This window comes from Diadema antillarum, unplaced genomic scaffold (genome assembly GCF_040938485.1).
Source record: "Diadema antillarum isolate AM-2024a unplaced genomic scaffold, OU_Dant_1.0 seq00000326_RagTag, whole genome shotgun sequence".
Lineage (NCBI taxonomy): Eukaryota > Metazoa > Echinodermata > Echinoidea > Diadematoida > Diadematidae > Diadema > Diadema antillarum.
This window is the reverse complement of record NW_027271344.1, coordinates 565,868-590,228: the sequence shown is the minus strand read 5'-3', so window position 1 is coordinate 590,228 and position 24,361 is coordinate 565,868. Positions and strand designations below refer to the sequence as shown.

Genomic DNA, 24,361 nt, shown 5'->3' with positions numbered 1-24,361 from the left:
ATTATAGCTTGCTATACCTATACATCCTGTAAGAAAAAAATGAATAAATAAAAAATGGAAAATCCCGCTCAATCTAGTTAGTGGTCAGGAGTAAAAAGAATCTCTGTTTCTTCAAAGTTTAACACTCGGATGCTCTTTGTATCAATATTATGAATGAAAGCATTTTGCTTACAATCAGCATTAACCAGGCAACCAGGGAGGTGTTGGTGAATTTTATACTTATGCAAAGAGCATTCGAGTTCCAAACTTGGAGAAATGGAATTATAACATGCTTTACAAAGATCCACATTTCTCCTTGTGACCACTGAACTATAACTGAATGGGGCTTTGTTATAGGTAACAAGGTGTAATTTGATACCCTGAAATAGCATTGGCACTGTTTGAGTGCATATTTTGAAGTTATCAATGCGGGAAGTCCGATTAGCTTCTTAGGGAGGCATATAGATTCGACTCTTGTTTCTGTGTATTGTCTGTGGAACAGGCTACTGTCGGCAAAGCATCGGAGCACACACGATATAAGAATATGTGGACACAATGCACTCCTGAAGCGTCGATGGGGATAGCTGGAGGGGGGGGGGGGCGGTGGTCATCAACGTTTGTCAGCACTGACAATTTCAGCAAAATCCTTGGTTTTGATTGGCTGAGATGCTCTGGTCACTGACTATTACTATGGTGATTCAAGTTGTCAGCGCTGACAAACGTTGATGAAACACCCCCTTGGAGTGCGTTCGCTTGCTCAGCATTCAAATCTCCCTTTGAAAATTTCACTGTCCACAGGCGTTCTGATCATTGACAATGGAAACAAAAGACAAGTCGACAAAGCAGAAAGGTATGAACATCAGGCATACATAAGAGGGAAAATGGACTTTCAATGTTTATCATGTTTTCGCAAAACAACCACTGTCTTCAAATTCATGAAATTGTCAATCAATTGCAACCACTGTTTTGGCCTATAACGTCATTATCACATAAGCATGTATGTGCATCAGTCACAACAACAACAAAAAATGACATAACCGCACTCAACTAGTTCTTCAACTTTCTTTTGGACAATGATACACTGTTACGAGAATACGACCTCTTTCCCCTCTATACACAACCGTTGTATTCCTATAATCTACCCTGCCATTTTAAAAGTCTACAGGCAGAGACAATCGACGTGGCAAATTTGTTAGTTTACGCGGAAGCGTATTCAGCTTTCCTTATCAATTTAGTGAATTATTAGATTTGTAGTTGAATCGTATAAAAAGGTTTACTCATTATAGGCCTATAGAATTATACAGCAGTCTCCATGCACGCTCGTTGCTGTGTTTGTTATAGCCCAGATGAGCTAGAGACCACCTTGCTATTCCAAAGGCAGGCAAGGGACACACTAACACACCAATCACATTGTAGGTCCTACTCTCCAGACTTCGACTTGTCACGGGTGTTTTCCTGCATATAGGCCCCTAGGCCTATAGTGTTCTTTTCTTCCTTTTAACTTAAAGGAAATCTCCACTCCTTGTTCTAAAATCTAGTTGACTACAATCTGAAACGTAAGGGGTGCAAGTCAAATGGCAGGATTTTTTTTTCAAAATCGGGGGTGTAATAATTAGATGGCGCAGAAACCGCTCGAGTGAACAGGAAACGATGTCATCATTATTTACTCAAGATTATCCGACTCATGATCGGCCAAATCAAAGAAAAAAAAAATCGACATCATCTACAAGAACATCCTCAATTAACAATTTACACACTCCTCTAGCAGTGTGTGTGTGTGTTTATATTTAGACAGGCTGCTTTCACAGTGTAATTGTTGCATGCGCAGTGAATACCAATAATTATTCAATTTTGATAGACGAACTACGTTAGGCCTATTATGTTTTCCACGGGGGGGGGGGGGGGGCTTCCAAAATACATACCCCCCCCAAAAAAAACAAAAACACACAAAACAAAACAAAACAACAACAACAACAACAGCAACAACAAACAAACAAACATGTAAGCACACTTGCCCCAGACTTTAGCCAGAATTTGTGGTTACAGTTCGTTATTTCGAAGGTTTGTAAATCCAAATATGAAATGAGGTTCGTAGTTCCGAATGTTCGTTTTTTGTAATTATAGGTCCCTATAGACTAGTCCGAACATTTCGTTAATCTAATTTCGAAGGTTCCCTGATCAATCCGGAAAAATAAAAGTTGATAATTCCGAAGGTACGTTATCCAAAAATGAAATGAGGTTTATTCATTTTCGGATGGGATTGTGGATAATTATGTTCTGGCAGGTAACGGGATTACACATTGATCTGAGGGATAGTGGGCGTACACCTCTTCGGAATGAGGGCCGGAGGGGGCCGGTGGGATGGGGGGGGGGGGGGGGGGCCGGGGGGGGGGGGGGGAGTGAGGGGCAGGGTAGTGTTATCAGAGCGATTGTTGTCACCTGGCTACGAGTGGCAACGGACATTTTCGTCTTGCTTTTTGAGAAGTCGCTGGAGAAACGTGAGTAAAGGATGTAACGGAATATTTGATAGCACGCATAATGGATGCTCCTTAGATAATGACGCATGACTTTTAAGTGCTATCTCCAGACAAAGCCTTTACTTGAAAGTAAAAAGAAAAAAAAAAAAGAATATGGTCATGCCAGTCACGTCAGCTCAGTCCTGTGTGCTTATTTTTGTGTCTCCCGCTGATCGCATTTCTAGTTTGAGTAGATAGTTTGTAGGGCCTAATATTGAATTACTGATAACTTTAGACATCTACTGCACTGCTAGATAGTAGGCCTAATAGTACTAGTGGTAGTAGGGATGTTTGTTTGTGTGTTTCTTCAAAGGTCAGTGCAGCTAGTGCTTATATGCTGGTGTTGGTGCTTGGTGCTTTGTGCTGAATACAAAGGACATTCTTCCCAGAGTGCCAGACACATAAAAAGTCGCAACCAGACTGTGGAATGCTCTGCCCCAAGATGCCTTCAACACTATCACTTCAGTGCAGGGTATTCAACTCCACTGGATGGAAATGGGGCGTTTTTAGTTGCACTGTAGAAAATGTAGTTATTTCAACCTGCACTGTACATAAACATGTCCACCACACCTAACTGCTGCACAAGCGACCCCAACATGTTCATGTCGGGTTACTGGTTACAGCAGCGCCCCGGGGTCAGTCCACACCATGCTTGCCAACACTCAGTACAACGATACACCAAACGTGGACTGTGCTGAACAGTTCGTATACGGAAGTCTAAAATGTATTGGCATTTAATGTGATCTTTTCCTAAAAAAAACAAAAAAATGGCAGGACATATTTTTCCTTGATGTTATGACAGTTATTTCTTTTATGTTTTTATATACCGGTACTCTCTTTAAAAAGAAAAGCAGTTAGCCTTTAAAGGGAACGCAAACCCAAACAGCAAGTTGGATTGAGTGAAAGCAGTAACATCAGTAGAACACATCAATGAAAGTTTGAGGAAAATTGGATAATCGATGCAAAAGTTATGAATTTTTAAAGTTTTGGTGTTGGAACTGCTGGGTAAGGAGACTACTTGAGGTTATGACGTATGAGTGGACTACAATGTAAAGAAAATATAAGGGGAATTCAGTAAAAAAAAAAAATCATTTTTCATGAAAATTACACATTCCATCAGCTTGATACTGACATATGTTAGGGGTAGCACTTATCTCCCTGCCTTATGAAAGCGGTTAGTCAAGTACTTTTTCATTTTGCTAGAAAAGTTAATTTTTGTGGAATTCCTTTTATATTTTCTTTATATGGTTGTCCACTCATACGTCATAACCTCTACTAGTCTCCTCATCCAGCGGTCCCAACACCAAAACTTTAAAAATTCATAACTTTTGCATTGATTGTCCGATTTTCCTCAAACTTTCACTGATATGTTCTACTAGTGTTAATGCTTTTACTCAATCCACATTGCTCTTTGGGTTTGCGTTCCCTTTAAAAGAGCCGGTAGGGATGCTTACATGTGTGTTTGTGTTTTGTTTTCCTATACTTTATCCAATTACTTCACACTAGCAAAACCCAATTCTCAAATGTCAAAGCAACTAGTTGCCCAATGGAGAAACATAGAAATGAGAAAATAAGTAATATGAAAAAAACTTGGTAAAAGAGAAACGAGGTCAAAGGAAACTCTCTTGTATTTGTCAATTGTTCAAGAGGTCAAAGGTCACCATACCCTGACATTTCACAGTGGCTACTTCAGAGACTCCAACTCTCCCGCCTTCGACAGGAGATCTCCTGCCGAAAGCCCATTTTTGCAAAATCTCCTGTTTTCCCACTTGAGATTTAATTTCTCCCGCTTGAAATGATTTCTTACTTAGTGTCATTGTATGTTGAAAAACAAGCCTTAGATAGTACCAGATAACATCTAGAACCCTAGAGCTGGACCCCGGCCAAAAGGAACTTTGCGCTTCATGCACATCAAGTTGGAGTCTCCCGTTTGCTAGGGGTTTCGGGCGGGAAAACCTCCAGATCAGAAGGTGCTTGGGGTTGGAGTCTCTGCTACTTGAGCTGAACGGGCTCATACATATGGAGTGTAGCAAGTACATGGCTATAGCATGTGAGTTCTGTATGCATCCAGCAATGCTTATTTCTATACTCCTGTTTATGCGGCTAGAGTAGGATCACAATAACATTGCTGGTAACTTTGATTAGTGATTAAGAGTTCAGTATGAAAGTGCCTGGCAAAATTCCATGATTTCTTCATAACTCAACTGATTATAAAGCAATGCAAAACAACAGTATGGGTTGATTTTTGCCACTGAGGAAAAAAAACCCACAAAAACAAACAAAATATAAAAGAAAACCTTGTGAGCTGAGGCTTAAAAAAAAAAAAAAAATATGTACTGCCATCAAGTTAGGTTATCTTGATGCTCTGTGATGACAATGCTTTGACATTACTGGTCTGCAAGAAATATTAGAAACCTATGAATTTATATTAAATCTTTCAACATTGCGAGTTAGTTTGGACGATGATGATAATAATGCATGTGATTATTTCTTTTCTTTGCATTTGTTTATGATACAGAGTTGGAAGGCCATGCAGCAAATATGTCAGTTGTTCACAGATACACAATCCGTACCCCATACCCAACATCACTGACCCAGTTTGGCTGCAATGATACGTATGTGGCATTACCGTTCAACAAATCATCCATCGGGGTGTGGAGCCTTGAGAGTTTACAGTCAAAGGTCAGAATGTAACTTAATGGACGTTATTTCATACACTATACACAGCAATAGGCTTAAAATCTAGTAATAATCCAAGGTAGTCACTTTTTACAATCTTGGCTTAGGGGTCATGCCTGAAATTCTAACCTTATATGATGAATGAAGTAAAACATTTTTTTTTCATCTCTTTGTTATTTGTCTTATAAACAGGTTGGCCCATCATGGTCATACACTATTTTCCTCTGGAGACCATATATTACAATATGACATAAGTAAGAGACATTGATACCGCATCATATAGCTTAAGATTTGAAATACACAACAAAGACACAATCCAGATGGTCAGCATTACAAAACTGCTGCATACCTACTTACACCCTATGCAGCCTTTGCTTATTTACTTGCAGGTATGTTATTTCTTGACGTACCAGCACTTGCTATCCAAAATTTGGAGGTGAATGTTTTAGTTGGGGCCTCATTACTTGATAAAGTACTCTATTCCATTCTGTTGTTGCTATGTATGGAAAAGACATTCTTCCTAAGTTTTGATGCATCTTTTTGGATTATAAGATTGCAAATGAAAACTGCTTCATGTGGAAGGTTTTATTGTGACCGCCCTATCTATTAAGATACCTTAGACATTCATGTACTGACAGACAGACCAGGACCAAGTTTCAAGATTTCCTAGATATTGTTTAATGTATCCTAACATGAAAATACAATCAGTTGTGGTGAAAGGCTGAAAAAACAACAACTAAAAACATATGAGCAAAAAAGATCACAGGTAGGTCAGACAGATTCATAAGTGATAGATGTCAAATGTTTTGATGAGATGAGATGGTCATTCTTTCATTCCTCCACATTCTTGACAAACTAGACAGTCTATCTTGGTGCTCAGTATTCCTGGGCCACCATATTCCATGGAGTAAAATGTTCAATTTTTTTTTTTAACATGTATTTGCAGCCCCTAGAATTGGTAGCACACAAGAAAAAAGTATCAGCGATTGCATTTGGCAAACAGCACAACCCCACTCTCCTCTGCACTGCAGGATCTGACTACATCATTGTTTGGAATGTTGAACAAGCGAGGGCAACGTATGAGACTGGTAAGTCAGAGTTAAGAGGAGGAGTAGTTACATCTTTGTCTTTGGAATTCTTCATTTCACCCTTTCCTCAACTGCTGCTCACACTAACGCACTGTTGTTGAGCAACATAAACGAAAGCACTCTTGTTTCTCCCAAACGTGTCAGATGCCTGAACAGAGCTCTGACATCTGACATGGCAAATGGCATCTGAAGCAGCTATGGCAAGGTTGTTACCAGTATGTACAACCCATTGGCAAGTTACATCGTTTAAGCTGGAGTGAAGTGCCATAGTTATGAAGCTTATAACTCATTGCTTAGTTAATCCCGGCAAGTCAAAATCATAAAAATGCCTAATCTGTGAAAATATAGTCAAATTTAGCGGAAAAAAACAAAATATTTCACATTTCAAATACCCCCTGTCTTAATCAAGGTTTAGGAATTTTTTCAATAAAAAATTATGTTTTCAGGTTGCCCGTCCTTCCGTCCGTCCATCCATGATCAATTTTGTGGACAGCCTAACTGAGGTATCCTAATGAACTTGGCATGTATGAGTGGCCAAAGTTGTGCCTATCAACTGTTGGGTGCACATGCTCAAGGTTAAAGGTCAAGGTCAAATGCTCAAAATTTCATTATTTCCCCCATATCTATACAATGCCTGAAAGTATTTTCTTGAAACTTTGTGTATACATGTACTACCAAATGATACATGTTGAATTTGTCTAGCTGCAAATAGATGATATACATGTGTAAAATATCTGTATGTATATTTGTCATATGCAGTGCATTTTTTGTTTCAACTGTAGGTCAACAGATCAGAGGGGTTATAGTGGGAACCAGCTACCAGGAGCCACAGTACCTGAGCTTCAGTGCAGATGACAGTTTACTTGCTGTCTGTGTGGAGAATGATGTCTTGGTCCTTGATGCCAAGGTAATATGAGATTTCAGCAGTGTCATCTCTTAGGTCTTTGACCGAAGAAAATTCTCATAACTCTGAGTCTTTTAATGCCTCTACATGAATATCTGTGATTGGTTGAAATGTAATCATAAAGTGCATACCCCATTTTTTCCACTGTTTAAACAGATATTTCTACTATTCTTGTTATTTTGAAGTCATTACCTGACAAAACCTATTGTCTGGGTCCATTGGCAAAGGATGGCTCAGGTGATGCACAGGAAGGTCCTTCTGTAGAACTGCTCTGAATAGAGATATTTGACCTATTATTTATCCATACATATATATGTACAACATGGTGTTTGATTTCCATAATGTGCTGACAAATATGGCTGCCCCTACCCTACAGACAAAGCAGACAAGCTTTCTTTGCACCAGACTTTGTTCATCAGTTCAAGTTTCATGTGATGCACAACATGCATATATGTGTATTTAAGTTGTTGACTGTGGTGTCTTTGATATCTTGGAATGTGAGAGCCAGGGACACAAAATATGTGCATATATGTTTTGTCAGGGTCAAGGAATGCGATTGCATACCATGCATTCTTTTGTTACAATAGGCGTTTTCACATCAGCCCGATAAAAATCCAAGCTCGAGATATTTTTCGCGATAGCAAATTAGCGCGCTATTTCATTTCCTGTTCACATCAGCCCAAACATTATCAAATAGCACGCTAGTTGGCATTAATTATCCTGCTATTTCGGAAATTTCCCAAGTTGGACTCGAGAAATTTTCTCGATCAATTAGCGCGCTAATTTGTATTCACATTATCAAATAACGCACTATTTCGTGAGCGGGTTAATTTCCCAAGTCAGAAAATAGCGCGCTATTGCGAAACATCGGGCTGATGTGAAAATGCCTACTGAGTTATTCCTAGAATACTTACTCCATCCATAATGCAATGAAGTTACATAAGAAAAAAAAAGTACGACACACTCTCTCTGTATTGCAGTGTAGGTCAATAGAAAAGATGGATAGATGGATGCATAGATAGATAGATAGATAGATAAGAAGAAAAATGGTGTACGTTATCCATTTTTGTAACTTCCCTCTGTAGGTGGGTTAGATTTGCTTTGATTGAATAGATAGATAAAACAGGCATTGTCATAGATTCTTGCCCTGTCATATTTTGCTTGCTACAGGAGGAGAGGCTTGACACAAGACTAGAGGGCCATTCAGGTCAGGTGATGTGTGCGGAGTTCTGTGTCCATTCACCCGATATGGTCATCTCTGCCTCAGAAGACAGGACATTCAAAGTGAGAGCAATGGATGGCAATAATGCCAGTAACCTTGACCCTACTATGGTATTTTTTTAAAACAAGGCGAGGAAGGTATCATTTTCTGAACCAGTCAATCAAGTGCCTGTCAATCACCTGTCAAAGTCACTAAGCCAACCCCAAGTATTTTGAAATCCATGTTTACTACATTTGCTATCTGTATTGATTTGCGAAGTTCCAATGACTTGTGCAAGAGATTGATATGCACATTACCTTTTATAAATGGGAATTTCAACTGAAATTTTGCCCGTTGTGAATTGAAGTGTGTATGGGGAATTGGATATTCATTAGCTTCAGTATTCTTGCTATCATATCAGTCAATTGAATTTTCCCTTCAACTACCCTTTGTAGCTTTTAAAATTGTTTTGTTGAAATTTTTATCGAATGTTGAAGACAATTAAATTACAATCATTGAAATAATCACTGTTTGGAAATTGTGTCTGAAAATTATAATCTCTCATTCTTGTCTTGTGCATTTTAATAACTCATTTTTGAGCTAATATTGATTATAAATCATATACTTCTGTCATTAGATTTCCGTTATCACAGGCAAATTCTGTTGCCCTTGTACATGTACATATCTGTTTCTATTGTTTTACAATTTTGTGTTTCAGATCACAAATTTTACAAGTGTTTTGAAACTAGTACTATTATTACTTTCATTTTATAGATAATCAGCAGGGGGTTTTACAAGTTACAATTTGTTTTTTTGTTTGTTGGTGTTGTTGTAGTTTTTTTTAATTGGTAGGAGGCAAGTCTCAGTGCTCATGTTCATGCAGTAAACTGTTTGTTACTGTATGAAGTATAATTTGTGCAGTATGAAGAAATTTCTATTTTATTTCTGAATGCAGGTATGGGACATCGCAAACCAGTGTCTTATATATCAGTCAAGTATTGTGTCTGGTAAGATTTCAGAAAAACCTTTCCATTCTTAGTACGACCTCAATTTCATCAAGATTGGTATAAATATGAGAGGATAAATCACTTGTTAGATTTGGAGCAGTATTGTCGGTGGTTTATACTCCAGGTACAAGTTCAAATTTCATCAATTTTCTTGTGTATAGTATAGCTTGAGATTCATTTGACACCATTTAAATTTAATAGAATGTAACAAGGCATGTTGAGGAAAGGATATAAGATTTGTGGCAGAACATGGCATGGTGGTGTTTTGAGTGGGATGGGGGTATATACTAGTAAAGTTGTAGAAAAATATCCGCCAACATTCTAATGTTTGATTTTTCTAGCTATATGAATGTACACAATTTTCCTATGTCACTTTGGATTAATGCAGCCTTGCGTGAAAATGATGAAATGATATCAGGGAGATAAAATGCTTTTCACAAATTTCATACATGGAATATGTATTCTGTAAGAGAGTATCTTGGAATATTTCACTGAACTGAACCCATGATTGCTGAAACTACTTTGCAGTCATAACCTAAACCTGACTCATTAGTACATGGCTGTTGTTGAAAATATGCTTGTTATAACGTTTTCAGTGTAGCTGATTCACAATTGCAGCATTTTAGAACCATTTCAAATGTTTTACTTGGATTACATTCTGGTACGTGATATCAAGGAGGATGCATGTGAAGCATTAGGTGCATTTTCAGTCCAGCATACAACATATGTGAATCAATGTGTTAACATCGTGGGTATCACTGACCAAGACTATTGATAATCATACCACGAGAGAGCTTTTGTATAAAAGATTCTGAGGCAAGAATTTCTGTACTGCCAGTACACGGACTGTCCGGTGTTATTCTGGAGCCTTAAAATGAACAAAATTTTGTTCTGTAAATAAAGTATTTGGTTCATTTGTCTTTTTTTTCTTTAACCTCACAGCCTCCCCCTTTCTGTGTCTTGCTTTGGATCCAATACATCAATGTGTTGCTCTGGGAACCACAGATGGACAGGTGATTTATAGTTACAACCCATCACCAGATTATTAAGCTGAGTGGACAGCAAAATATACTGGTAGTGTGTGTAACTTGAAATCAAATTGAAATCAAATTGTGTAAAACAGAAGTGACAAAAGTATGGAGTGTGATATAGGGCTTCAAATCTGAGTAATTGTGGATGGAGCTGAATTGTTGACTACGATCATGACATTGCCAGAGCAATGCAGTGATAATATCCTTAACCCGTTGAGGACGGGCTGATTTTGCTACAACACGCATTTCCCATAGACCCTTGCCCAAGTATACTCAGGACTCGTCCTCAGCAGGTTAACATGATAGAAAGATTCTCAATGTGGCATAATATGATACTGCTTATAGCAAGGTGCCTTGACTCAAACTATGAACTTTATTCCTACTTGCAATCAATATTAATGTGAAATTATGATCCAATGTAGCAAAAGACAGTCTAATCCATCATTTAAAGGTATGGTATAGTTTTGGTTGAGGTGGGATTTAGATTTTAACTTTTTGTGTGATAATTAGAAACCACTTATTTGAAATATGAAAGAGCATACAATTCTACAAGAAATTAAGAGTTTATTTCATGAAAATCTGTTTTGAAATAGCTGAGATATCCAAAAACAGAGCAAAACAAAGTGGTCCTAATAAAAGGTGGGACCCATGGGATATATTCCCTAACAGCCAAGCAGTAGATTGGGATGCAATGTGGGATTACTATAGCTTTATGCTGATCATGTCACTTTGATGTTAAAGATATTGTAATTTCTTGTTAATTCCAGCTCAGGATATATGACTTAGAGGAAGGAAAGGGCTTCCGTTGTCTCCACCACATCGACATCGCAAAACATGTCAGAAAGCAAACCGTACTGAAGACTGAGCAGAGTGCCACTTCTCAAGGTACTGGGTGTAAATGTGATCCATATTTAAATGATGTACTGCCCAGATTGTTTGAGACAAAGGAGTATACAATGTAGTTGTCTGTGTGTTATGCTGGGTCACAATCTCAATTTTCATCATATTAATAAGCACTAATTTTTGCTGCTTTAAATCTCTTCTTTTTAGATTCTTCCAAAACATCTCTGTATTTGCCTCACCTGACTCTGTTGTGAATTATGCAAGCATTGCCTTGTATTGTCAATATTGCCTTGAATCATAATCATTATGAAATGACATATTTGTTTCTCAGTGAAATCTAACATACTTATAGAATGCAGTCACTTGGTAATAATGGCAAGTCATTTACATAATTTTAATTCGATTATTTGGCTGAGGTCACGAGTTAAAGGTCAAGGTCTGTGATTACGGTACGTATGAAAATAAACTATAAAGATAATGAAAGGAAAAATGTACCTTTCAGATGTTGAAGATTATTGCTCTATTGAATGAAGTGAGATACTGAATTTCAGTGAAGTATTTTCAGAACTCAACTGTGAAAGTAGAAATATAGAGGAGTGTCAGTCACGCAGGTTGACATAAGTGGATTAAAATGAAGAAGGAAAAGCGAAAGCATATCAATCAACCAAATTATGGGTGGAGCCTTCAACACTTTCCCCAGGCAGTAGCAGGTGATTTTTTTTTTTTTTTTTTTTTGTATACATGAGTAACCCTATCATCTTTTTAAGTGATAATAGTCTTTTCACTGTTCATACACGACGACTTTGCATGATGAGTATTGTAAGTATCATTATTCTCCACTTGGCATCCACTTTCTACTCATCAAGGCCCAGCCACCATCAGCAGTCGACCGTCGTGGCAGACTCAAAGCAACAACAACAGCTCATCCTCTCCCCCGGATGAAGTCGAGGACGAAGACGTCCAGTCGGAATCGGGGGAGAGTATACTGGGCGTGGCTTTCTCCCAACCTGCGGTGATTCCCTCAATGCTACCTGATGGGGCCAGAGGGAAGAGGGAGGAGCATCGCAGTGTGCCCAGCTTTCTCTTACCAGACACTTCACTTGTAGAGTAAGCTATGTAGGAGATCCAACATCATTATCAGACTAGCTGTCTAAGTCAGTCATCAATCTCTCTTGTTGAGGAAATTGAAAAAAAAAAAAAATTGATAACACAATACAGTACCAGTGGTCATATATTTGTATTGCCATTTTGGTACACTTGCGTCTGACACATGGAATGTGCATACAGAGGAAGAGTATGGGGGGGGGGGGGGGGTATGCAGAGCAGAAATAATACAGGCAAGATGTACTTTGTGTCTACATCTTTGTGGGGGAAGAGAGGAATTATTCATGGGGTGGTTACTTCATTTTCTTTGTTTTACTTGATATAGTTGAGAACAGACATGTAAGGGCCAGAACAAATATTGTGACTGTGGATTTGCCTTGAGCTTCAGTGATTGTCAATCCTACCAGGGATCTTCCTATCATGGCAGAAGTAGGATGCATGAGCAATTGGTGGAAAATGTTCTTAAGCTTATAGACATTTTATTTTTATGTCAAATAGCTAAAGGGGGCTGTCTGATCCGACATTCTGAAGAGCTTGATGATTGCAAGAGTGGGAAAAAACTGAGTGATAAACTCTTTTATAATATTTGTGAAGGCAAAGTTGTGTCTACCATCTTCTATTTAACAGTGAGTTGCAAGAGAGCTCATCCCACTTGCTGGTAGGCACACCAGGAGCCTTACTCCAGCTTAATGCTTCCAGCTGCACCGTTGAACAATATATAGACTTTCAAGGTAAGTTGGTTTTATATTCCTCCTTGCTTAATATTGGGGGCAGGGGGTTGGCATAGTGCTCTTTTCAACAGCAGAAAAAAAAAATGTATATATTTGACTCTTTTGTTGGTAACATTAACCCATTGAGGACGGTTTGATTTTGCTACGACACTCATTTCCCATAGACACTTGCCCGAGTATACTCCGGACTCGTCCTCAATGGGTTAAGAAAGAAATATAACAGTGATTGCTTATATGTTTATGATATTTTTATAATCAGAATGATGTAAGATAGCGATTGAAATGTGAGGTAGTTGCAATCTTATTGAAGACCTCGTGGGAAATCTACTAGTTATTGCATGTTTGGTGAAGTTGCACTAGTAGCTGCATGCAAGGACCTAACCTCTACACATGAAATTTGAAAGGGTTATACACGACTCAGTGGATGATTACTAGTAGTTGGTTTAGTTTGATTAACCCTCTGGTCTGCTGCAAAACCTTGTGGAATGAACTACCTCCACTGTTTTCAACTAATTCAATAGGTAGTAAAGAGAAAATGTCCAGGGTCAGTCAAGCAATATCCAATTCTATATCATATCTCCTAGATGATATACAGTCTGAAGAGCACCTAGACCAGGAGAGCAAGCAGATTGGAGTGGCTGGGAATTATGCATTTTCACCCAGTCCACCACCATCACAGGTAGTTGGTATACAGCAGTGCTTTCTCATGTTACTTCTTACTGTGAATTGTTGTTGTCTTTATCAGACTCTTGATAATTGCCAGTGACAAAGTGACAAGCAGCATCACACTCGATAATATCTCTTTCGTGTATGACCTTGGGTTTCCGTTGACATTTTTGTGTGAGTAAAAGAAGTGAGGTCCCTCCATATATTAGTCCTAAGCCTCACTTTCATGAAGTCATGTTACAGTTGATAATGGTTATGGCAAGCTGATTTGAATTGAGAATTTACTTTCACTTTTCAAACACTCAAACTTTGATGTGCTTCAATGGGCACCATACATATTGAGAAAGTAAAGATTATGACACTGTACTTTTGTTTATTGCAATGGAATATCATTTTAAAACAGTGATCATGAGGATGGGAATATCATTCATGTTCATGTGTCAAATGTCATTTACTTTTCAGATGATATGCTTGGTGGGTGGCCTCTTTCACAACTCTGTCAATGTTCTGAATGTCTCATGTAAAGACAGCAGGAAAGTTCATTCCAGTGGCGACACCGATGGTAACCTGGCCAAACACATGGATGCTTCACTGGCCATATCTGCTGCCTCAGCAGTCACTGATGGGGAAAACCAAGCAGTCATTTCCATTGTCCCAGAGTAAGAGGATTCTAATCGATCCCCTCCCCCCCCCCCCCCCCCCCCTTGATGTTGTTTATTTTGTACCAATAAATATTTCAATGATGTATGTTATATCACTTTAGCTAAGTAAGTGTCAGATATAGAACCAATACAACCACAAATTCACATTTTAGAGTAAGTCAGGTAAATTGCATTGTCTCTGCGTATGTCAGTCAATAATATTTAAAGTTTTAAAGATCTGTTCATGATTTTTGATTTGGTGTAAAGTAGAATGTATAATATGGCATGAGAAATTTTGTAATGCAGTCACAATCCTGAAGTTTTTGAATTGCGCAAATTTCCATTCTTGTAGGTAGTGTATAAACTATAAGCAAAAATGCTCTGAACCGCTATAATAGTCATTAAAGTTACAAATCTTATAGTAAAAACCTCACTCCTACTTGCTGTATGCCTCACAAATTTATAAAGCACTCCTCTGACAGAGCATTCATTGCTGCGTGCTGAAATGGTGCCAAAGTCAAGCCAACAGCCAGCATCTCTGTCAGCCAACAAGAGCAGGAAACCCAGGTCAGCTGGGGCCAAAGGCCATGAGAGGTCAAAGGGAATCAAGGACCAACCTCTCACCTTCAAGTCTAAAGTCCACTCCTCTGGCTATTCAGCTGCACCAAGGTGAGAAAATTTGGTCATTTTCGCAAATATTAGCTTATCTCATGAGATTGAGACTTGTGGGACTTTTTCGCTTGGTGTCAGTTCACTTGTAAAGTCTGTCATTTGACTGCCTTGTAAATAATTGTGTGTTATCAGACTAACTACCGCAAGAGCAGTCAGTAAAGCAGGAAATAATCATGTCACAATATTATTGTTTGTCCACAGTTCAATTAATATTTCAATTCTTTTACATGTCAAGATGAAGCAAGCAAAAAAATTTTTGACAGAAGAGAGATACCACAGCACCACCAAGATAAAAAGGTGTGAGGTTGTTGTAGTGTGTGAAGTAGATATCACAGACAAAATGCACTTTTTGATAGTATTTACTTCTTCTGTTTTAAGTTTACATGTTTTAAGTTTACATCTGCAAGAATAATAACCATGCATCACATATTGCAAGATTCTTGTAAGAAATGCTCATCTCTTTGTCCACAATTTTTAATTCTTTTCAGGACCAAGATGTTTTCTCCCCAAACCAAGCAGCCTGCAGCAGGAAAACTGGGCAGCAACAAGTCCAAAACAGCAGGATCAGGTCCTGGAATGAGGTATTCATGGAGTAATCTCAAAACTACTAGTAACTTGATAGCTGAGGGTGCTAATCACAAGGAGATCAATTTGCACATTCAGTTTAGATGAGACTGTTAATGTTCTTGGAAGTTAGAAAGAAAAATACCATCCTATCTCCACGCCCCCCGATTTGGTTGAATGATCATTTTGGCAAAGAGGATATTGATGCTTACCTCTGAAGGCATGAATTTCCCTAACGCAAAGTTAAGTTGAATGACAGCTGTTGTGTAAATGCAGTAGATAGTGTGTTTGTTGTTTGTTTGTTTGTTTGTTTGTTTTCTTTTATCTAATCTCGGGATAAAATGCCCTCGATCAGCCAGGTAAGGCTGTTTTTCAGAGAGGCTGTTAAAGATTATTGCAGAACTGGGGAAAATGTATGACTATGTAGTTTGACAGCAGAATGATAACTTAGATAGTTTCATATCTGTCACCTAGTTCATTTACTTAATACACTGTGCTATGTGACCCCTCATGTTGGATTTGTGTTTTTGTGTTCATTCTACTTCAAAGTTCAATGTTACGAGAGTATCCTCGTGATGCTGAGCCTCCTGAAACCCTCCGGACTAAACTAGTGGTTAGTGAGCAGGGTGCTCCCATCAACTCCATCCAGTTCTCAGGTCAGTGGATTTGAGTTATCTGGTTTCATTCTCTTTTTTCTCTATCTTCTGAGCAGTTGCCCAAATCCTTTAATTTTCCATGGTTGTTTAATGATAAGAATGATAAAATAAAGATGGACAGATTTGCATTTAAGTTCTTAAATTGTAGCTACAATATTCATACTATCATATGCCTCTATATGAATACATTATGTCTAATATTGTTTGTATCATGCAAGCAATAGAAAAATATAATGTTGCAATATAATTTTCTTTAGTTTGCAGTCATGTGTCATCATAGCTCTTTATAAGTGATTTCTCATTCAGATTACTGTCAAAAGAATATTCACTCAATGGAAAGTGTTCTTGAAGTGAATTTAATGGTAGAAAAAGACAACTTATTGATTTCAGTGAATAGATACTTAGATAGAAGCAGTAGATATAAACTAAATGAATAGATGGACAGATAAGACATATAGTAGGCATGTCAACAATGGATACGTAGTAATACAAAAGAAAAAGTATCTACAGCAAACTATATTTGTACACTCCAAGACACATTTGATTTCTCTGAAATTTATTTGAAAGAATTGTCTACCTCTGACATATATTTATGAGATATCTAAATATTTGACTCTTATGTGCATGATATTCTCCCAGATGATGGCCAAAGTCTCGTGTGTGGTATGGCAGACAGATCCGCGCAACTCTTCAAGATGCCACTGACGGGCAAAGGAGCAGCATTTTCAGGTAACCATATACAGGGAGTCATTAAACTTTATGGTGCTGTGAGTTGTCATCATTTTCAGCAGATAGTTGACCCATCAATTTTCTTGGGAAATTTGCAGAAGTGATCATCTTGTCATCATTATATCATCACCTCTGCATTGATCTGTATATCTTATACTGGAGATTCGAGGAAGATTAGGTGGAAATTGTAAAATGCTTCATATCTGCTGAAAATCAGAAATAATTGTTTGAAAAATTGCCAATTCAGGAATACGGTAACTCAGCGAATTGAGCATAAGACCAATACTGATCATATTCTGTTTCTTAAAGATACTCACGCTTGATTTAAAGCATTGATTTAATAGCAGATTGAGCGTAACTTTTTTGAATCGCATCAAATGTAAGATCAGTCTTGCGATCAGTCTTTATGAAACAGGCCCCAGAGCTTCAATGGAAAAATTCTTTTGCTTTACCCTGGAAAACACTTGGTAAATTTCTTCAATTTTGTGTTTATACATTTTCTGCTAAACCTGGAACTTATGCAAAGATGTTGATGCCTCAAATGTGAAATGTGAAAGAGTCGTTTCCCACAACACATCAACTACAAAAAAAAAAAATGACAAACAAACTTTGCTAAACAAAACAAGAGTTCTAATGTATCCCTTGATGATCTACATGTAAGTATGTTATGATGAGAGATCAATCTCAGTGATTTGACAGAGGTGCTGATACAGATATTTTTTTCTTTTCGACACTCTCTTATGTCTGTATAAAGGTCATAACGGAGCGGTCAAGAGTGCCCGCTGGAGTCACAGTGGTCAGTGGGTTATTACAGCCTCAGTAGACAGAACGGCCAAAGTCTGGACCAGAGGGATGTCTGAGCCTGTCATGACCCTGGACAGGGTCACACACAACTTTACAGCAGACAAAGAAAAGCCAGCTACAACGGATAAGGTAAGATTAATGTTCCTTATCTCATTTTTTGTAATAACAACAAAAAATATTTATTGCTTTAGTTATTTCTGTGTGAAGTAAAGCAAGTCAAGCATGTCATGTAAGTCCTCTTCATATATCTAGTTTCCCAATTGCAACCAAACCTTTAGTGGCATGAACATTTATTTCATAATAAAATGCCTACTACTTGCATAAAACATATAATAGCTAGGCCACCTGCTAGACCATTTGACATATATTCAGTCAACACTCCAAGTTAGGCTGGTACATTATGACAGCAGCATCATGTCTTTTTTGTAACAGGAAATGAAATTAGGAGGTGTAACTTTGATGATTTCATGTTGACTATCAATAATTTTAAAACATTTGTTTCCAAAGACGGTGGATTTACTCATAATTGTCTTCAGGATTATCGTCAGAATTTTTCAAAATTATTTTTAAAATTATTACATTATTGCAAAACTGTATCACTTGTGTCTTATGCATTCTAGTGTTCATTTCTGTGACAATGACTCCTTTTCTTTAGATTTAGTGCTGAAGATATTTAATTCTCAACCAAGAACAAAACATTTGCATTTCCTTGAATTTGTATTAGAAAGCAACTTCTTGTCTTTTAGAAGTATCATTGCAAAGTATTTGTAATACTTATTATAGCTCATCTACTTGTCTTATGTTAATGATATTGAGTTTACAGAAGTGTAAATGTTCAGACTATTTCTTTCACTGTGTACCACTCTAGAGCAATGCACAATATGGGAAAGAGATCCACCATGCACAGTTCTACTACGTGGATCGTTTCATTCTCTTGACATCAGGCGACTCCCTCTTCCTCTACAAGTATCATCTTGACACCAAGGTCGATGACATAAAGAGGTGAGAACTTCGGTCTCGTGTGTTTCATGTTTGATTACACCTTGCTGCATATTGTACAGCCCATATATATCATAAGTCCAATCTCTCTGCAACAGGCCACAAATTTAAACCTGTAATAGCATGAACACATGTGTTAGTCTCATTCATTCTGGCACTGTGAATTCCCACTATTTTTTAATTACTTTCTTTAATGGCAATATGTGCTTTTTATAATGGTATCTTCTGAGTCACCATGACGTTTAAGGCATAAATGCATCTGGCATCGATATTAATTATGAATGCCACAAATGCATAAAAAATACACAGCTATGTATATTCTTTAGAAAAGTATGATTTTCGTCATTTCTAATGTGTCCCATGAAATAAACAAATTCTCTGTCAAACAGTCATTTTTTGTGTTAGATCAGCTTGGAATCCACATAGTTTTGCAAAATCAATGATAGTAATCTCATCTATTTTTGTAGAAGTAATTTCTACTGTATGTCATCAAAGACCAGAAACTAGTTTTGTCACATCAATTACAACCAGAAGCAAATGCATAATTTAATCATGTATATTCAAAGTCTGTGATCCATTTCATCTTGCTCAACACAGCCAGGGGCAAGCGCATCCATTTTCAAGTAAGAAAACAAATTACTGAAATGATTATTGAAAGGCAGTAATATGTATGATATCTTTTATTTCCTTTGTTTGAAAATAACTGTGAATTCCGCATTTCTGTCTTTGTAGATATCAAAGTCATTCTCGTTACAAGCTTGTCAAGAAATTCCAGTTACAAAAGGCCCAGCAGATAACATCAGTGTCAGCCATCAATGCCTTCAACTCATGTATCCTTTTCTTTCAAACTTAAGCACGACTGCTTCATTTGATTTTGTCTGAAGGCATTCATTACAGTTGTATTTTTTGGTATGATTTGTGAAAAAGTTTTTTGTTTTGTTGTTTGTTTGTTTGTTTTTAATTGAATGTGGCAGCAATGATTACTATTTTTTGAAAAATGCGGTACTCCCTTTTTGGTGAGATTATGCTTTGTCTTCTAAACTAGGTACTGACATTTTGTTTTGTTTTTTACTCTTGTACACGATGTAGTCATACCAAGCATTTTAGAACTTAAAAATCATATTTATCTTGGAATTGTACCCAATTTCTAATGAAAGAATTTTTTTAAGTTGCCATAGCTAATATGAAATATATTTAAAAGCATCCATACTTTCTACTGCAGGAAATCCATATTTTCATATTCTTTTTGAAACCAATTTCTGTATTTGATGAAATCCATATTTCAATTTTAATTTAATCATTCTTGTTGTTATTTGTTGATGTTATTTGTGTTACATATTTATGAAATGCATATACATCATGAGAGCAGTGTATCAACTGGTGTGACAGAGACACTTGATCCAATGAGTGTTACTGATCTGCTGAGATAGGAGCTTTGTTAGGCAAGAGTACACACTCCAGTGTTATACATGAATTATCTTCAACCTACAGTCCTATATTTTGCATTGCATGTTATCACCCTGTAGCATAGGGTGTTGCAAATCCCTGCAGTCATGTGTGCTGTGCATGATTTATATGTTATCCTCTGTCTGGATACTTTCACTTGACTTTCTCTCGACCTTCATCAGACATTGTACTGTGCGCTGGTTCAGACAAGTCTCTGGAAGTCATTGACCTCAGTGTTGGAAATACAGTTGCACACATACCCGAGGTACATTCCCGGGCGGTGCATGCCATAGCTCAGAATCAGGTAAGAAGAAGAAAGTACTGGTACCACTGTACATGAAAAACACTTGGAGAGCACAGATCTCCACCAAGCAGCTCATTTCCACCCATATTGTGATTTCCATTAAAAAAAAAAATCACAACAATTCCTGGATCCAGATGGTGATCCACATCACTGCCAAAATTTGATCGTCATTTCCTGAAAATTTCATCCAAATCCATACATACCAGTAACTTTTTGAGTTGTTTTGGAAACAAAGAAACAGACAAACCAATGCCAGCAGAAACATGACATTCTCGGCAGAGGTAAAGAAGAAGAAGAAGAAGAGAGAATTACACCGATGCACTGGAATGTTTCTCTGTTGATAAAGAGTAGCCTTTTAATTTGAAACAAACATAGCAGTGCTTTATAATCTTAATCTCATGAATTAAATAATCTGGAAATTCAAAATACAGAACCTAAACCATTCAAGGTGTTAAGATTTGCTCTGATGGTGCATTCTCTACTTTTCTGCCCTTCCTCCTGGACTCACAGGGATCTATTTATGCCAGCCACGCAGCTAGCAACTATGATCTCTTTGCCACTGCAGCTGTAACTAGTGGCATTAAGGTGTGGGACGTGAGAACTCAAAAGTAAGATATTCATCATCATCATCATCATCATCATCATCATCATCATTATTATTATTATCATCTATTTGGCATTTAACATAAAATACAAACAGAAAATCATATTGCATGATATTAAGAATGAGGTGACTCTAGGTGCATAGCGCTGGTTACCAGGGGAGGAAAAGGCAAACTTAATCACCGAGGCTAGAGGCCGTCCTTGATGATGATGATGCTGGGAGATTAATTTCTGATTGATGACATTTTTCTATGTGACTACATATCAAGTTATATCTTGTGTAATTTTGTGGGTCAATAGTCAGCTGCAAATGTGTTTTTTATATCTTTAATATACATTTTTCTATATCTTTTTATGCAAATTTTGACTGTGCAAATATAAGTGATACATATATCCAAAAGCGAATCCAAATGATTGCAGCATATGTTTGATGTCTTTGTTTTACAGATGTGTGAAGCACTTTGAGGGACATATGAACAGATCCCATCATTGTGGCCTGTGCTTTAGTCCTTGTGGCAAGTACATTACTACTGGGGCAGAGGATAGATCGGTAAGCTATGTATTCAGCTGTCTTTAGAACTACATTGTACAATATTGTTTGAAATACAAAGCCTTAACAGCTTTTATTTGAACCTTTTAATAGAGAAAGGTACTTCTTGCAGAAATCACATGATTCCTAAGTTGCCTTCACCAAAGGCTGACATTTCTACATCTGAGATCTTTGAAGTATGACATAGATTAATTTATCAGAACAGATCTCATAGGCAGAAAAACTTAGATCACAGAAAGTTGTTATAATTCATGACAAATGCAGATTTCCATAAATTTCTTATAATGGGAAACATCTAAACCCTAGAATTACAAACCTTGTTCGGGACCAAAGGAAATGATAAAGATGAATGGCATTTCAGAAGGAAGCTTTTGGTCCAAGTTCAAATTAAATGGATTCAACAGTGGATGAATATTACCATTCTTAGCTTATTCCTTCTGTGTGTTCAGGGTGATTAAAAAGGCTAATATACAATGCATGTACAAGTGAATGAAGATTTTGAGATTGAAGAGGTCCTTTTCACGGCCAACACTTCTCCAAGAATGAAATTTACTCAATGGGTGGCCTTGCAAAGATTCGAAAAACACGTAAGAATTGTCACCTGTCACCTGTCATTTTGTCATTGCCTTTTTAGACCAGTGCAGATTTCACATGGGATTTGAATATGGCATACAGCTATGAGTACAGTTCATTTGCTAGGTATAGCATAAGCTGTAGAGGCATGTAGATTAACTTTCGGATATCAAATGTTCCCATGTCTTTCATGTAAATTCAGAAATGAAATTAAGCACCACATATTCAGTAGGATTTCTGGCCAATGTTTCATTATAAAAATCGCCTCGATGCGTGTACCATGATACAGTCTGCATACACATTGTATGCCTGTTTGTAAGCCCTTGTGGTGTTGAATCTCAAACTGTATTAAGGGCAGTAAGTTAGATCAACATAGCCTGAATCAGCTACTGATGTCTCTGTCTGTACAGACTTCCTTGTGATGCATCCATCTTTTCTCATTGATTATAGGCCTATGTGTATGACATTAGAGGAGGAACATACATCAGGAAGCTGTCAGGTCATACTGAGGTTGTGTCTGATGTGGCTTTTCATCCTCTTTACCCAGAGGTAAGAATAATGATACTCAAAAAACAAAAACAAAAACAAAAAGAAATCTGTATGCATGAAAATTTTGCATATTTCACATGGAGCCAAGTTTCAGAAAAGTAAAATGCACACGAAAGTGTTTACCTACACAATCCATTAAATGCTTTCAGGAATTAATGCATGCAATCATCACCCAAAATTCTCTTGTGAAGAATAAGTTTTGAAGGCTTTGTACAAATTCATAGAGTTTGATATTGATAGCACTTTCCTCACTATCTTAGCAGGATATTGTTTAGGCCTAATGTGAATTTATTTCTCTCAGATAAGTCAAAAGAAGGGAACTTGCTTGAGTTTAAGATGTCATTCATATTTTGCAAAGTATTCTTTTGAATAATCAGATGACTTGACAGCCTTCATTTCTGTGATTGTTATCATTATTATTATTTTTTTTTTTGGGGGGGGGGGGGATTCATTGCATTGTTCTTGTAAACTCCTCATTGAGATATTTGTTTGTGAACATCACAGAAACAAATGATTCTGGATCAAATGGAATCAGGTTCATGATGAATCAGGAATGTGGTAACAGCAAGCTTACAAAAAGGATCAGAGCAGAAGCTGAGATTGGTTACCTTGCAACTTTTCTTTACACCTGCCAACAGATTGTAACAGCCACCCTGGATGGCAAACTGCGGCTCTACAGCGACAGATGACAGGAGCAGCATCTTGTCAATCAAGTCGCACCAAGTGGAAACTACACTACTTCTCATTATCAAATCAGGAGGAAGAGCAAGGAGGAAGAGGAGGTGAAAGAGGAGGAGGAGAAGAGCAAGAGGAGGAGGAGGAGGAGGAAAGAAGAGCAAGGAGGAGACAAAAGATGAGGAAGAGGAAGAGTGAAGAGTGAAAGGTGGAGATGGAGGAGGAAAGGAAGAGCGAGGAGCGGAAAAGAAAATATTCTTCAATATTTGACAGACATCTAATCTTTCATTCCATGGCACTTGTGTGAGATGAAGCCAAACAATATGGCTGCCAGATGTCACTTGCAGTATTGTTTGTATTGTTTAAATGTGGCAAAATTGTGGCATATTGAGGGAACCTTTCTGACACACAGAATGTTTGTACTGTATTTTCATGTGACCCATGGATATAATATGCAACATATCAATATGATAACTCTCTCAGACATACCACCATGTAGCATGACTACTGTATTCATAGCATTCCAACCACACACCATGTTTTTGTGATAATCATGGAGTTTTAGACCCTCATTAATCAGCTGAATAGGGGCTGCAAATTAACCCCACCCACTAAGTTAATATACCATTGTGAGACCATTCAGGTACAAATAAATTTGCAAGATCAGATGTGTACTCTGAAACTTTAATTAGAATTTCATTTTCATATAAACAACCCTATTGATATATGCTAATTCTCACTCATGCTTTGACAGTGTAGAGAAATGTTTCATGTTACGCTGTATATCCATATGTCATATTCATATCCATATATATTATTGATGCAAACACTCTGTAATCTAAATTGG

At 37.5% G+C, this 24,361-nt stretch overlaps 1 protein-coding gene across 1 annotated transcript; it reads left to right on the top strand.

Annotated features, from left to right (window-relative positions):
- The first annotated feature begins 5,036 nt into the window (after positions 1 to 5,036).
- Positions 5,037 to 23,528, top strand: LOC139730656 (WD repeat-containing protein 27-like). The gene is made up of 23 exons (XM_071641516.1): positions 5,037 to 5,177; positions 6,121 to 6,262; positions 7,045 to 7,169; positions 8,337 to 8,450; positions 9,323 to 9,374; positions 10,317 to 10,387; positions 11,173 to 11,290; positions 12,115 to 12,355; positions 12,980 to 13,083; positions 13,668 to 13,762; positions 14,212 to 14,408; positions 14,859 to 15,059; positions 15,551 to 15,643; positions 16,176 to 16,282; positions 16,922 to 17,011; positions 17,766 to 17,944; positions 18,684 to 18,817; positions 19,547 to 19,644; positions 20,443 to 20,564; positions 21,075 to 21,172; positions 21,615 to 21,717; positions 22,741 to 22,839; positions 23,478 to 23,528. The coding sequence occupies exons 1-23, from the start codon at positions 5,037 to 5,039 to the stop codon at positions 23,526 to 23,528; spliced, it is 2,775 nt and encodes a 924-aa protein (XP_071497617.1).
- The last annotated feature ends 833 nt before the right edge of the window (positions 23,529 to 24,361 follow it).